Source organism: Mollisia scopiformis, assembly GCF_001500285.1.
Source record: "Mollisia scopiformis unplaced genomic scaffold LY89scaffold_1, whole genome shotgun sequence".
Classification (NCBI taxonomy): Eukaryota; Fungi; Ascomycota; class Leotiomycetes; order Helotiales; family Mollisiaceae; genus Mollisia; species Mollisia scopiformis.
Genome location: NW_017263581.1, coordinates 497,383 through 512,153, shown reverse-complemented (window position 1 = coordinate 512,153; position 14,771 = coordinate 497,383). Strand labels below are relative to the sequence as shown.

Sequence of the window (14,771 nt, the reverse complement as noted above, 5' to 3'; positions counted from 1 at the left end):
GGCAGGCATGTCATGTCGGGTGAGCTATTGTTGAATTTAATTCAAAGCCTCGATATTCGTTGATGACTCCTCCTCTCTTTCCTGAAAATAAGCCATGACTCCTTTGATGTTCAAACCTGATATATTAAAGACAACTCGAAAGTCAGCTCATGCTGGTCCTCGATTACTGCCCGCTCAACTTTCTATTTGGCAACCCGACCAGCCTCTCCCACAATTTACCTCTTCCTGCGAACTTGCCTGGATCCAATTCAATGCCATAATCACCCAATAACTAATCAAACTTTAATACCTTTGTGAACGAGCCACTATTCCGCAATATTCGTAACCATGAACGTCCTCATCAGCATCCTTAGCCTCTTCGGCTTCCTCTCTAACATGGTAACCACATTCACAAACACTTCTTCCAGACCGACAGCTAATCCTGTTTCCTTCAGACTCTGGCTGCCTATCTTCCAAACGGCAGCATTCCTCCACGTAGCATGGGCGACATGACTATCAGCAAGATGACCTTCGAAGGCAGCATTGGCGATTATAAAGTCCAACTCAACGGTTCTATTCAGGTCCAGATACCAAGACATGTAGCCTCATTCACCAAAGTCTGACTTTAAGCAGGAGATTCACGCTCAGATGAAGGCCATCTACCCAGACTTCGACCCTGATACGGCTATCTCGAACCAAACCTTAGATATTCGGCATCTGGGAAAACGCAGCAAGGTAAGTTTAAGCACCTCTTGATACCTACATTCAACACTTTGTCTTTTTGCTGACTCGTTGATTCCGAACAGATGCAACCACCCCTCTGCTATCCAGTCCAAGACTGGGGTCGTGCCGAAACAGCACCAATCAACACCGGCATCCGCTACCTAAACCAAGTCCAAGCCCTCTGCGGCGTTGGAGCCAACAGCTGTGTTCGAGTCAGCTGCTCGTATCGCGCTGCCATCTATCTATGCAACGATGTAAACACACCTTCGTCGTGGAGAAAATACGGATACTGACTGTGATGATGAAGAATGATTATGGAATCACGCCAACTTGTCCTTATATCGCGAGCTATGCTCAGGATATCATCAATAGCTGCAATTACCATAGACCGGGCGGCAATACGTGGGATTGGTCGGTGTGTGGGCAGGAGTTTGATACGGATAATTATAACGTTATTGTGAGATGGGATAACAGCGATGGATGTTAATGCTGGTGGGGCTGTTGGCCTGCGAAGTCATATCTGTGGCGATGTTGGCAGTAGGGCTTGATACTCAGGATCATTTGATTTGGTGGCGGTGCTGGCTTTGAAGGATCTTTATATGGAGCTTCTGACGGGGCGTGCTTTGGTCTTGGGTAGGAACGAGGTTTATGTTGAGCTGTCACTCTCACTGGATATTTGCAAAGCTTTCAATACATGATTTTATCAAACACCTCTGAAGTTCATTAGCAAGTGATACCGTAGCCAGGTTTGAACTCCCGTTTAAAATCATGCCATACCTCTACCTAATCATTCTTCAACCCCGTCATTTCCCCAGACTCATTACTCTGGCTCCTCAGCCGTTTCCTTCTCAGCAATCCATCAATCCACTTATTCCACGGCAAAGTCATGCTAATAATCCATATTAAAAGCACGCCGACCGTAAGTGGAATTGCAATAGCCCAATACAACCTAAATCCACCCTTAATCCCCGGCCCATCATTGCTATCCCAATTGAAAAGCGGCATCGCGAATATAGTCTACACGAAAAGTCATCAGCGTCTTCCTCTCACCTCATTTTCCCAGCCAACGACCAAACATACATAAGACAATGAGAAGCAACTCACAGCCAAAAACGTTCCCGGCAAGAAACACATCGTCAAAACAGCAATCGCCTTCATGGCACTACTATCCTTCTTACTTTCCCTTGCTATCGTAGCCGAAGTTTCCGCCAGCTGAATATTGACCTTCGAATCCTTTTGTTGCATGAATTGATACACGACAGCAAGTTGCGTCTGAACTCTCTTCTCCTCGTAGTCGGTCCTCACCAACAAATACTTCGCCGTGTTCCTGTGATTCGCTATCGTTTCCTTCATCCACGTATACGTGTCTTCGGAACAGGGATAAGACTTATGTAAGAGCTCAACTTCTTCCAGTAGATTAGAGAGACACAGTAATTGTCCTTGAACACGCATCTTTTCAACTCCCAGGTTCCGGGAAGTGAAGTTTAGTGCCCGGGTGGTGGTTACGAAGTCGAGCTTTAACGGGTCTCCGACGGGGCGGTTGATCCATTCGTGTTGGCCCATTAGTTCTTCGAGGCCGTTGAGGCGGTCGTCGGATAGTTGGACGCGGTTTTCGGAGGAGACGAGACAGATTTCTGAGAGTAGGACGGGGAGGAGGAAGGGGTGGGTTATGTGCTGTTTAAATAGCTCAATTCGGCGAAAGATGGACTCGAATGTGTGGTCCGATGTTTTGGAGAGTAAGAGAGCGTGAGTAATATTGGTGGAGGGGCAGTAGCTAATGACGAGATGGTAGTAGGAGGGTCGGTGGATACCGAATTTGAAGATATAGCCTGTGCAACATATGAGTAGGTTGTCGATACTCGAATATGAGAGCACTGACATATGACAGGCTCTGACGCCTTCCCTACCACGTTGGTTGGAGAGGTAAACTTGTATGCGCATGGTATCCGCGCTTGCATCGACTGGGAGAACTGCTCCGGGAGCTGCAAACGCTGGCTGATGAACTCAAAGTCGTCTTTCGTGAACGGCAACAGAAGTTTGCCTGAAAGTGGTTCTAATCTGCACACACCCACTCTATTCCATCAAAATCTATGATGAAATCATCGAGCGTAACTTACAAGAGTCTCAATCCCCCTCTAAAGTCGTCTGCGGTGGTTTCTGCTGTGGGAAATGTCTGAGACTATGAGTATGCCGCTTTTGAAAATATATGAGGTACGGCTACCTTGGAAAGCCATGCGCTTAACGACGTTCCATCGAGCCTTTCATTTGAATGTCGGAACTCTGAACCATAACGTAAAATCTCGAGGCTGTCGCATTTGCTCACTTGGCCGGATTGGATGCCTTGCTCTATGGTTGGATACCCATACTCAAGATCTCGACGTTGTGGTCGAGCATTCCCCATATTTCCTTGCTATTCGAAAACACAGACAATGGAACCAGATTATCGAAAGAAAAAACCGAAGGGAACAGCTTTCTTATGTGGCGTTCAAAAAGTTGCTCAGCCTGCACTGGCAGGGGTCTAAGCCTTGGGTTTCTCGGTGAGAGCCTCGCGCATGGAGAGGGCCATTGCATCGCCGTGCTAACTTCTCAAAAGGCAAATCGTGAACTGCCCTTAATCATTGCTGTCTTCGATTGCTGCTGTCTGCAATTATTGCTGCCCGCACCTATTGCCGTCCTCAAGAAGCGCTGTCCCCAATCATTTAGCACGATAACGAAACTTGCCCTGAGGCTGGGAAATCAAACTTGTATTATGTCTTTCATCCATATAGACAGTGAAAGCCATGCCAGTGATTCCTGACAACGCCCTGCGCTTTCATCCAGACTCCATATCCCAATTCAACCATTACTCCAACAATTGTGAAATCCGTGCATCCTATTCCTGATCCATCCATCCCAGGCCTCCAACCCAAACTTGTTTCCTCCCAGCGCAATTCAGACATTTCCTCTCCGCACCCAGATTGCTCACTGCGCAACTATGACAGACTTGTTTGCCACAGCTTGTGCACGCATGGTTCCCACCATTCATATCAATGTCCATCATCATGTCCACATCCATTGCATCCGAGTCCCCTGTCGGGTTTAATGCTGCATTGCAATCCTCACAATTGGACACCTCGAAGACGTTACTTAGAGATGAAGCTGGGGCTGGAGCATATGGTGCGGAAGTGGATGAATTGCTTGATGGAGATGATTGTCGTGTTGATGGAATTGCCCAGAATGAATGCAGGCTCGATTGTTGTCTTGATTGACTGGTTGTTGGCAGTGAGGATATCGGTTCTTGTGATGGGAATGCAGATGGTGGTTGCAATTCTGGTTGAGGAGATTGCTGAGCAGAGAAAAGGAGGGATAATGTGTGTTCTGCAGATGATGTTAATGTCATAGCATCTGCCACGAAGGAGAGGGGCAGCATACGGTGGACTTCAGCCTCTGAGGGCCTGTTGTCGCGGTGGCGCTTTCGCGTCCGTGATGGAAAGAGAGAAGGTGTCGGGATACGATTTGGATATGATTGAAACTGGTCGATTGGCATGATTTTCGATGAGAGGGGTGAGGAGAGGAGCGAGCTGGCCGAGGACATGTCCGAGTCGGAGCGCTTTCTTTTGAGGACCATTATTGCTGTTGATGGAGGTGAGGCTCAATTGTAGCGTGTCGACAAGAAACTGAATGGAGTTGTTGTGAGGCTGATTGCGAAGAGGTTGTGGAAGGTCAATTGAAGTGGCTGGAAGGTGGACGCGATCCCATCACGAAACCTCGCGTCTTCGCTAGCGCGTACAGTACATTGTCCAGACACCTCACCTGCTCATTTTCCCACAAGACAAGACTTTCTGAGCTTGTGACGAACTTGAACAAACGTTTTGGAGAATCCAGCAACATCTGAGGATCTATTTTGCTTGTCTTTACTGTATTGCTTCATTCGTCCTCACAGTTGAAGGCAAATACCTGTTCTCGCTCCCTTTTCCACCCCTCTCCACCAACATACCTATCTTGCGTAGGAGTTCTATCTTCTACAGGCTTCAAAATTAATTCAAGTATGTGATTTCGGCAACTGAAGTTGTTGTTCTAAAGCTCTTCATTTTGTTTAGCTACGTTTTCGCTGCATAAATGGGACACTGATAAGACCGTTATCTCTCCGCATCCGCCGCAAATCATCTCACCCTGGTCGTATATTGGAAGGTGGGGTCAAGTAGAGCCATTCTTCCAGGTTTGATGGGAATTCTTGGTTGAATAATGTAATTCATTCATGATATATCGTGCCCGAGCTGTGTTGAGAGCGCCTCGTTATCAGTCTATCCCCAAGAAATCTGGTAAAATTTAGTTGACATAACAACTTGGTTAGACTGATCTTACTCTTTTCTCTAATCCATATCCATCTCAAGAGAGTGCACTTTGAAAATGCCTCATCAGACGAAAGCCGAGATTGTAGTCACTCCCTTTGCCAATGAGGAGAAAAGGAGAAATGTATGAAGACTTTCAAGCCATCATTTTGATCTACTGCTGATATAACAGTTCGGAGCTACTATCACAGGCGTAGATCTGAACAACTTGGACGAAGAGTCTTTCCAAGCACTGCGAGAAGCAGTGTATAGACACAGCGTTGTCGTCATAAAAGACCAACATGGTCTTCAGCCAGCTAAACAGTTCGAGCTGGTCAGACGATTCGATCCCGAAGCTACTCCAAAGCATGGTTTTGGTGGAAAGGGTAAAGGGGCAAAAGAGCTTGGCGAAGCTCTAGGAGTGAGATCCAACCTCGTCGAGCTTCAATTGATGGCAATCTAACTTCCTGTTTCAGAAGAATCCTTTCTATGTTATTCCTGGTTCTGGAGGTGTGACAATTGTTGGCAATGGATATCAAGGAGAAAATCACTATGGACTGGAGAATGTCACGCTCAAAGCTATGAGCCATGTCGACTACCACGATGACCCTCTCTCTGCAGAGGATTTCGAGAATGGACAGGCCCGATTCAACATATTCCATTTCGATGGGATCATCTATGGAGCACATCCTTCTCGCATAACAACATTTCGATGCGTCAAACTTCCTCAAGGCCCTGACCTAACAATTCGATGGGATGATGCAGGAACTGAGAGAGTGATGCAATGCCAACCAGGATGTACGGCTTTTATCAGCGGTGCTCAATTGTACAGCCTATTGACGGACAATGAAAAGATGATGGTTGACAACAGCTTTTGGGAGCCTGCACCCTATCCTTTCGCCTGGTCAGGCTCTCGGAAGATCCGCTCTGGCGGGCTTGGATTAGCTTCTGGTGGTAAGACAATACCACTCGACGAGCTTCCCGAGTGGACATCGGATAAGGTTCATAAATACCCGATGGTATGGCTTAATCCTGTCACAGGAGAAAAGTCGTTACAAATCATGGCCGAGGTTGTACGCAAGGTCTTCCTCAAGGAGACACCAAACGGAGTTCAGAGGACGGTGGAAGACGAGGAAGAAATTCGAGTCTGGCTAAATGGATTGCTTGATCGTATCGCCAAAACCGAATATATACTGGTTCCTCGAGTCGAAGAGGGTGATATGGTCGTCTGGAACAATTGGGTAATTGCTCCAATTGCAGTTACCATTCCAGAAGTATTTGCTGATGTTGCACAGGGAGTTATCCATAGCGGTATTGAGTATCCATTGAGCTATGGTCCTCGGACAGGTAAGGCCTCATCTAACAGTTCAAAAGTTATGCTAATCCTTCAAGCTCACCAATGCCATATTGCCTCCAGTACCGCTCCTGTTGGCCCAACGGTTTAAGTATTTAGGAAAATCATTGTTTGATAGAAGTTAAAGTCAGACTAGTTGTCATTAGTTGAGGTGTTACTAAATTGGGAGTTCTATGACATAAATGCTGCTGTGCCTTGAGATTGTTGTGATGCGAAGGGAGAAATTGCCTATAAAATACTGACCACTGAATTTAAAGAGGGGATAGGAATTCTTGAGATAAGTTTGCCTCTGGATAGAGTTTTGAAATTGGGTGTACAGTGCCTTGCCATCAGATCTTACGATATGGAACCAAACACAACACAATGTTAAACTTTCCTCCGCAGCGCCACACAGTTTTCTTCTTCTAGAAATTAATAGGAGATCACTTGAGCTCGGGTAAGGGGTAGCGAGACTCGTCACGTGAAACATGATAACAACACCTCAATGTCGAAAAGCAAAGGTTGAATGAATTATTTGCGTGTAGAAAGTTTGGCAATTTGGAATTCAAAATCCATGTTCTATGATTATCCCAATCCAAAAACGATCCAAGACTCCCTCAACAGCAAAAGTTTCCTGATAGCCCAGACCAGCCAAGAAACACTACCCTGAACCAACGAGCTGTGTATGCCTGAAAAGCTCCTCGCAACAGGTCCCAGATAGAGACGACCTTTTGTATCGAGAAGATTAAATGCTAGATGTAAACGATGAGCTATACTGTGATATGGAAAGATAAAGAATGGAGAACCTACAGTACTTTGCTATTCTGCCTCAAAATAGTCATCGTCGTCGTCCTTGATATCGGTCAAGTCGTCTATGAACTCAAACGAGTTCGGTGCGTACTGACGCGAGGTAATGAAATTTGGAATTTGGGACTCCCTGATCCGCTTCATGTTCTCAGAGAGTATCTTCGTGGTTGAAGATTTCTTCCCGACAAATTTTTTCTGCCAGGTATTGTATAACGTCGGCATGTGAATGGTGTCGTTCGCCGCGTATTCAAACAAGACTTGCGGGAGAGGGCGAACGGTCCACATCCACCAACGATTGTTCTCGCAGACACCTCTCCCAGCATTCTTAATGAATAACCACGATTCGAACTCCTCGTCGCTCAAGTCGGCATAATTTGCGATACATTTCTCTAAACTCCAGAGATATCGCCTATATCCTCGACGGCGAGCAAGTTCCAAAAGCTGGATATCGATTGCTCCAGCAAGCACGACTCCCCACTGTCCATGAAGAGCGGCACTGACTTGGCGGAACTTGAAGATGCCTTTGAAGATATTTGGATCTTTGAGGATGATTTGGGTGGACTTCCCACTCGATTGTTGTGTGCTCTCTCACGTTGCTCATGCTCTGTTCCCTCTGGAGCAGCTGATCTGAAACCGAGGGAGGTATATTGGAATGCTAGGTAGATATCTGCTGATGAGGCTTGACGAATACGAAATGCAAAGTAGGGATTATTTTCGATCTGGTGTTTGGCACGTAAGGGTGCATAATGGAGATTCAAATATAGAGGAAATAAGTGGTAGTTGAAATGAATTATATATATACATGTATCTTGACACAGATGAATTTACGAACTTGATTGGAGATCTAGAATCTACAGATCATACTAGGCTGTGATGAGTACCGCAAACTGTTAATATCAGAAGTGTGGCTGAAGGTTTCAGGAGATGTACTTCATTTTTGGCGCCTAGAATTTGCTGCAGAAGCCATCTAAGTAACTAAATTGCAAAAAGACAAAAGAAAATGACCGAAGATGACCATGCCTGGCCTTCCGCAGAAGAAGGAAACGAGTGGGACAGCGTGGACTGGAATATTTAGGGCGCAAGGCAGAAGATGGCAGTGAAAGTCCCCAATCATCCCCCGGCGCAATCAAATTAGGCTTCCAAAAGCAGAGAATGAGTTCACATGGAGATCTCGACCCATCCTAGCCCAAAAGATTCCAATTCCCAATAAAGACCAACGTCAAATTCGCTGAAAATGCACCTGCCGTCGATGTACCGTAAAGTTCAAGTTGAAATACCTACCCTAGTAATTATTATAGTAGTAATCATCATGATCAAACTTAGAGAATTCCCATGGCGAGACTGCTGAGGTTGAAAAAGGCTCGGGGTTTTGCGAGTCATGGATTCTCCTCGCAGTCTCCGATAAGACGAGGCTATTCAAGTATTCTAGACCTGCACCCTCCAAGTTGTATTGCAGTGCATCATAGAGAGCGGGCATAAACGTAGTATCATTGGCAGCGTATCTCAACAAGATCTCTGGCATGGGGCGAAGGATCCAATCCAACCTATATTCGGGCATCGGGCGAAGAGACCATTCCAAGCCGTACTCGTTCGCGGAGTACTTCCTACAAGCGTGCTTGGTAGCGGACCAGGCCTCAGATTCCTCCGGAGTGAGCTCGACGTACTTCTTGATGCACTTTTCGAGGCTGGAGAGATATCTCCGACGACGACCACGATCGGCGAGCTCCATCAATTGAACATCAATGATGCCAGCGAGCTTGACATCCCATTCCCAATACAAAGCTGCGCTATCTTGGCGAGCATCGAAAAGAACCTTGTAAATTTCTGGATCTTCGAGAATAACTTGGATGGATTTCTTGTGCTCGCCAACTGTTCCAAATACCCTCTCTCGAAGAACAAGGATGTCAACGACATAGGTCACGTCAGGCTGGTGAGCGAATGTAAACTGAATCGTTGACAGTGTTCCATTGCGACCATGCTGAAAACCTTCCAGGTCAATGAAAAGAGACACACGGCCCTCCTCAATCTCATCAAACATCTCTAAGAAGTCTTCTAGTGATGCAGTAGTGTTGATGAGAATAGCATCGGTGTCATCAAGAACCGAGTAGCTGAATCGAGAGTCAATCTCGGGAAGAACACTGTGTACGATAACTTTTGGGACTCCGATGTTTTCGTCGGGTAGCTCAATTGCGATTGCTGGGCCCCAGGAGTTGGTATCCTCAGCGACTGCCCAACTCCAATCCTTATTGTCAAGACCAGTTGGAGTAGCTGGCGGAGTAGTTGGAGGAGTGAGCATGCCTGTTGGCGCGAGTTCTTGGTGTTTCACCAGACGTGGCAATGAGGTCAATGATCCAATTCGTAATGGGATTCCGCTTTCTCGAAAGGACATGTAGAGTGGGGTCTTGATGAAGTGTTGTGGGCTCAGGGGAGAGTACGCGAAGGCACAGTTGTTAGGATTGAGGACACTCGACTTTGGCGTATGTTCGTCGAAGGTATCGTGGTCAGGGATGCAATTATTTGCTGGCTGAACGGAAGGAGTTTCATTGACAATTGGAGATCGAGGAGGATGGGGAGGAAGTAGGGCGACGGGTTGGCTATGTCTGCGACATGGTGATGATGGAGAGCATGTTGATCGACTTAATCGTTCAAATAGGTTGTATCTCTTGAGGAAGGTTAGTGTCAGTATCGCAGAATGCTTGCGGAATGATTGGGACATACCTTCAAAGATGGAGATGAACGTCTACGATTGACTGATGGGGTGGAGGGTTGCGAAGTATTCATGATGAATTCTTTGAGGATCTTAGGATACCCAAAACTTCCGACGTTGATGCACTCTATCAGTGGGGAGTTGCGCTCGAAATGTGTGCTCTTCCCGTCGTATTCCTGAATGTTCTTTGTCGACAATAGTACGCAGGAGTAGAGGTTGCGCAAAGAGGATGATGCTTGTCAAATGTTCTCCAGATGCGCTCAATCCATAAGAAGTAGACTTGCCGAGACTGTATGAAAGCGCTTGTACACTAGCTGCCACGAACCACTAGGAAAGTTGTGCACTAGCACTTCCTATACTCCGAAGTCTTCAGACTAAAGCTACCACGATGGCAAATATTTCTCTCTAGACGCCTCTCAGGTGAAACGAGGCGAGTGACATGATCCTGACTGGCATTGCAACGGAAAGGAAGAGAAGACCACCCATTTGCGGGACCTTTGAGAAGGTTGAGGTTCTGATAATGATATAGAACAGCCAAGGATGTTCACAACACCGCTGATTTGATTTGCTCTGGATATAATAGCTACGGTATGTAGATATACCGTAGACTCGACGCCTATTCTGCTAGTAACAGGATGACATAGGTGAAGACTCTTCGCCGAAGAGGAAGATATAATCCTATATAGGATGGTTGTTTGCTTCATTAGTGACAAGTGAGATCATGCCTCTCCCGATAATCTAGGAAACCACAAACATAATTCATTTGCACTTGCAAGTGATCCAACATTGAGTAGCCACTCGGCCTTTCAGATCATACATCAGTGACATCCAAGAATGGCTCTCTACATCTCAGCAAAAACATTAACATTACTAATTGGGTATCAAAGCTGCTTTCCCAACCAATTCCTATACAACGAATAATGACTTTTCGCCACCGCTCAATTCCATATCCATGCCTCAACTCAACCAGAACAACCACCTCAATCCTCCCACGACTCCTCTCCCAACACCCATGACCACCCTAGCAATCACAACCATGAACCAGACGTACCACATGATGCCAACGAGCGCCCACTCTACAAGCACCCAGCCGCCTCTTCGCAGCCATCTAAAGCGCCGTCTGCGTCTCCTGGTCATCTTGTCGATCGTGTCAGTGATTCGCTTCACTTTGAGCGTTTGACTCGTCACCAGATCTTTGGAAACCTCATCTGCTTCGTCGGCAGCTGTTCTGGTCATCGGGGTGAGATTGTCGACTAAGCGATGCTGGAGATTTGCAATATTCTCAATGAGTGTAGCCACAGTCTCATTCACAAACGTGTCCGCCGACTCTCGCCACAGCTGAGAAGAGAGTTGAATGTTGTCTGATATTATCCTTGCAGCGAGCCTGTGTTCTTGGCTCTTTGGCACTGGCGGTGGAGGGTGCTTTGCTAAATTAGCGAGATTATTGTAGGCTGACTCGTCTGGTTTCTTCAAGTCTTTTGGTTCAGCGGCTCGGCGCGATATCTCTTTGGCTTTAATACCCGAGGAGAGTAAGAGGGCTCGAACGCGGGCTATCTCTCGTTTTGTCATCGGGCCACGTTGCGAGGACATGTCCCTATCAGAAATTGACCATTGTCGTTTTCCTTCGAGTGATGGTCTAGTGTCGTAACTTGTCTCGAGGTTCGAAAGACCCGTTATTGGAAGTGCATTCCGACGCTTGCCAGGTAAGCCTAGGATCGAATTTAATCTAGCATCTGCCATCTGAACGCCGTTGGACATACTGCCTCGCCGGGAGTCAATGTCTGAGACTGACGAGTCCCTGTCATATCGTCGATTTGGATGAGAATCTGGGGACGATGTTGGGGACGCATTTTGTACATCAATGCGTGGAGCGTCAACCTTTCGCCCAATTCGAGAGCGTTTGTCACTCGTCGACGACTCTGGTTCAGGAGACATCTCATTGACTTTGGCACGGGTCGATCTACCCCGACGCTCAAACGGCGAAGTGAAAGTCGGCAGAACCGGGACATTCCTCAAGTACGATGATCGTTCTTTCTGCGGAGAAGCTGCTTCGTAATCATCGAGAGGTAACCCGGCAGAGCTGTCACGCGATCCCTTGCTATCTCCTTTCAACCGGGCATCCTCGACGTCGGATTCATCGGTTGAGAATCCGGAGGAGGTCCCCATCGCGGAAGGTTCCTTCTTGAAAAGAAGATCACTGACTCTTGACACGGGATTCCGAGCTTTGAACAATCCTCGGATACCAGAATCTTCACCTTTTCCTTTACGGATGCTGGCAGTCTTCTTGAGGGAGTTGCCATCGTCAGTGGCTCTCGATGAAATCTTTTTCACAGGGCTCATCGATCGTCGTCTTGGATCTGGCGTTTCAGGAGATTCCCGAGCATGGTCCTTACTTGAAGAGGACACACCAAAAAGCATTTCATCGTCATCAGCTTGCTCATGGCTAGGATGGTCTCTGTCATAAAAAGGCCTGACCTTGGACCGCATTCTAGCGAGTGGCTTCCGGACTGGAGAGCTTTGTCTGGTTTTGCGTGATGAGAGATCCATACCAATGCTGGGAATAAAAGCATTTTTGATCCTGGTGGCTTTCGATACTGGTGAGTTTGGGGCAGTGGTGTTAAGATCTTCCAAAGAGCTTCTGGGATGGGTACCAGGCACTTCGAGACTCGCTCGCCCTGAAGAGCCACCTCTAAGAGACTCATGCTTATCTTTGACCAGAGATTCTGATCTGCTGTGGGAAGCCTTGCCGTTCGAGACCTTTTCGAGCTCGTCCTTCGGCGAAGGTTTCTGGTTCTCTTCTGACCCTTGACGAGACTTGCTATGTAGATTTTGATTATCACGCCCAGACTCCTTTTCTTCTCTGGCAAGCATCTCCATCATTTGTTTCTCAAGAATGTCTTTAGTTCGATCAGTACTTTCAGCAGTACCACTGCGCCTGCGTGGAGCGCGATGAATATCACTCTCCGATGAACTAGAATCCGACCTGCTGTGCGAGCGAAGCCGCAATCGAGAATCACGAGCAGAGCCATTATGTCCATGATGAAATCGTGTAGATTCCCTGACATCGTGAAGTTTACGACGAGCCCTAGAAGTAGTGGAATCAGAAAAGTGCTCCGAGGCAGGCTTCACAGACTTGAACTCTGGCAGTTTGGTATCAATTCGGAGATCGATTCCAAGGTCTTCGGCCTTGGCTGGTAGTGGTGACTTTTTAGGCTCAAAACCATCACACCGACGTGACATTGGCCTCTTCAGATCCGTACTTTGTGGAAAAATTGGCCTGCCATTGCGATCCTCGACCATTCTCCTGTTGTCGTCTTGCTCGAGCCAGAATACATCAGCAATCAGGTCTGCTGGACTAACCATCCAGTCTACTCTAGGCCTTTTGATCTTTGCAGGTGTGTTGTGACCTTTGCCAATATGGGAGTTGGGTGATGCATGTGGCGAAGCTGCATCCTCTGCAGCTTTCGAGAAAGGGGGCAAAGTAGCATCAGCCGCTTGGAACTCATCCAAGGATGCCTGCTGGGTCACAGCATCTACCCAGGACGAGACTTTCTCAAGATCTCCAAAGCCCTGAGCTTCCCCGTCAATAGCCCTGGAATTTCTAGCTCGTACTTTGCGATTCCTTATATATTGTAATGGATTGTATTGTCTTCCAAGAGGTTGGACCAATGGGTTTGTTGACGAGACAGAGCGAGATGGGATATGCATAGAAGTCCCTGGCGACTCGGGAGTGATGGCTCTGGAGTTTGAGGGTACGGGCTTGAGCGGCGGAACATACTGCAATAACCTCCGATACTGCGCCATCAATTCAATGGCATTCTTAGCTTTCTCTGCACGAGCAAGAGTTGAAGCGGAGAAGTGATACTGGTATTGACCATCAGAGTGAGAGTCAAATGCAGATTGTAATGGACTTCCAGTCCCCTGTCCAGCAATACGTGGGGAAGCTGTCATGGCCCTTTGCCCCCGGTCCGGCTTTGGAGAGACATTTCTCGATACTCGCCTCTGCTGTTGAAGATGTTGTCGTAGACTGCCACCCACAAAACTCTCTCTAATTCCTGGAGCAGGGGGAAGGGGTGTCGATATAATCCTTCTCGACGCATTACGCCTGCTCTCGCTCAGATTCAAGGCGAGATTGACAATCTGTGCAGAATCGACATCCAACCCAGAGCTTGCTTGTCTGCTTCCTGCGGTATAATTTTGCCCTTCAATACCGGCCTTCGTTTGATCTGTGGCCGTACCATTACCTGTGCCAGCGTTGATGACATTCGCCGCCAGCGGACTGCCTCCAATTCCAGAACCAACATTCGACCGTCGTTTACCATGCCTCTTTTCTGGACTTCGTAGAGAACTCTTGCCCTTTGGTTCTTGAGTAGAGTGCCGGTGTGTAGATTCGGAGGGTGTGACTGTTGAATTCGCCGGTGGCTGTGCAGGAGCTTCGAATACGGAATTGTTCAGCAGAAACCCTCCACTGCCTCTGCTCTTCTGACTCCTATGACTGGCTCTGCTCTCTCTTACGGCCTTGTGATTATCGGAAGCAAGCTGCTCGTCGGCGCCGTCAACGAACCCATCTACCATACCACCCGTTATGAAGCTGCTCCGCTGACTGGCAGCAGTGCTCGACTCGCCCGTCTTATTGCTACCAACACTGAATCTGTTCGTCCCTGTAGACAAGGTGCTTGAGTTCGTGCGTCGATCGATTGGTGAGCTGGCAGATATATCTCTACTTTGCCTATTGTCGAGTGGCGCATTTTGGTTCGATGTCATTGTTATCGCTGAAGAGCGCAAGGCGTGAAGCACTCTTCAAGCCAGGACTTCATCAGGTCATGTTGGGAAGAGAAGGATTCGTGATTGCTAGTTCGGTTGAGAGTATTATTATTCAATCACATGCATTGTTCAAGGAAGAGAAACTTGC

General features: G+C 47.4%; 6 protein-coding genes across 6 annotated transcripts; 2 read left to right on the top strand and 4 right to left on the bottom strand.

The window, feature by feature from the left end:
- Positions 1-327: 327 nt before the first annotated feature.
- Positions 328-1,189, top strand: LY89DRAFT_726918 (uncharacterized protein; the record flags this gene model as incomplete). Its single annotated transcript, XM_018219103.1, has 5 exons — positions 328-378; positions 435-560; positions 613-714; positions 786-956; positions 1,010-1,189. 5 exons carry the CDS (start codon positions 328-330, stop codon positions 1,187-1,189), a joined length of 630 nt encoding a protein of 209 aa, XP_018078219.1.
- Positions 1,190-1,485: 296 nt separating this feature from the next.
- LY89DRAFT_776084 (uncharacterized protein) lies at positions 1,486-3,205 on the bottom strand (the record flags this gene model as incomplete). The annotated part of the gene is made up of 5 exons (XM_018222008.1): positions 2,924-3,205; positions 2,820-2,875; positions 2,582-2,775; positions 1,807-2,531; positions 1,486-1,719 (listed from the first exon to the last, which is right to left on the bottom strand). The coding sequence occupies exons 1-5, from the start codon at positions 3,101-3,103 to the stop codon at positions 1,486-1,488; spliced, it is 1,389 nt and encodes a 462-aa protein (XP_018078218.1). The 5' UTR covers positions 3,104-3,205.
- A 104-nt stretch (positions 3,206-3,309) lies between these two features.
- LY89DRAFT_703179 (uncharacterized protein) lies at positions 3,310-4,653 on the bottom strand. The gene is made up of 2 exons (XM_018217300.1): positions 4,114-4,653; positions 3,310-4,059 (listed from the first exon to the last, which is right to left on the bottom strand). The coding sequence occupies exons 1-2, from the start codon at positions 4,307-4,309 to the stop codon at positions 3,575-3,577; spliced, it is 681 nt and encodes a 226-aa protein (XP_018078217.1). The 5' UTR covers positions 4,310-4,653; the 3' UTR covers positions 3,310-3,574.
- A 43-nt stretch (positions 4,654-4,696) lies between these two features.
- LY89DRAFT_679151 (Clavaminate synthase-like protein) lies at positions 4,697-6,699 on the top strand. Its single transcript, XM_018213814.1, has 5 exons — positions 4,697-5,157; positions 5,206-5,433; positions 5,489-6,253; positions 6,308-6,359; positions 6,405-6,699. Exons 1-5 carry the CDS (start codon positions 5,092-5,094, stop codon positions 6,455-6,457), a joined length of 1,164 nt encoding a protein of 387 aa, XP_018078216.1. The 5' UTR covers positions 4,697-5,091; the 3' UTR covers positions 6,458-6,699.
- Positions 6,700-8,581: 1,882 nt separating this feature from the next.
- Positions 8,582-9,229, bottom strand: LY89DRAFT_552214 (uncharacterized protein; the record flags this gene model as incomplete). The annotated part of the gene is made up of 1 exon (XM_018208314.1): positions 8,582-9,229. A coding segment is annotated over one exon (648 nt), but the record flags the coding sequence as incomplete, so codon positions are not given.
- A 1,478-nt stretch (positions 9,230-10,707) lies between these two features.
- LY89DRAFT_679149 (uncharacterized protein) lies at positions 10,708-14,767 on the bottom strand. Its single transcript, XM_018213813.1, has one exon. The coding sequence runs from the start codon at positions 14,621-14,623 to the stop codon at positions 10,817-10,819; it is 3,807 nt and encodes a 1,268-aa protein (XP_018078214.1). The 5' UTR covers positions 14,624-14,767; the 3' UTR covers positions 10,708-10,816.
- Positions 14,768-14,771: the final 4 nt, after the last annotated feature.

Bases quoted from the DNA above. Each gene is read 5' to 3' on its own strand.
- LY89DRAFT_703179 (XM_018217300.1), bottom strand. From the start codon at position 4,309: ATGGTCCTCAAAAGAAAGCGCTCCGACTCGGACATGTCCTCGGCCAGC. The intron at 4,060-4,113 runs GTATGCTGCCCC...CATCATCTGCAG, and splicing joins CTCAGAGGCTGAAGTCCACC to AACACACATTATCCCTCCTT.
- LY89DRAFT_679151 (XM_018213814.1), top strand. From the start codon at position 5,092: ATGCCTCATCAGACGAAAGCCGAGATTGTAGTCACTCCCTTTGCCAAT. The intron at 5,434-5,488 runs GTGAGATCCAAC...TTCCTGTTTCAG, and splicing joins AGCTTGGCGAAGCTCTAGGA to AAGAATCCTTTCTATGTTAT. The intron at 6,254-6,307 runs GTAATTGCTCCA...GATGTTGCACAG, and splicing joins TGGTCGTCTGGAACAATTGG to GGAGTTATCCATAGCGGTAT.
- LY89DRAFT_679149 (XM_018213813.1), bottom strand. From the start codon at position 14,623: ATGACATCGAACCAAAATGCGCCACTCGACAATAGGCAAAGTAGAGAT.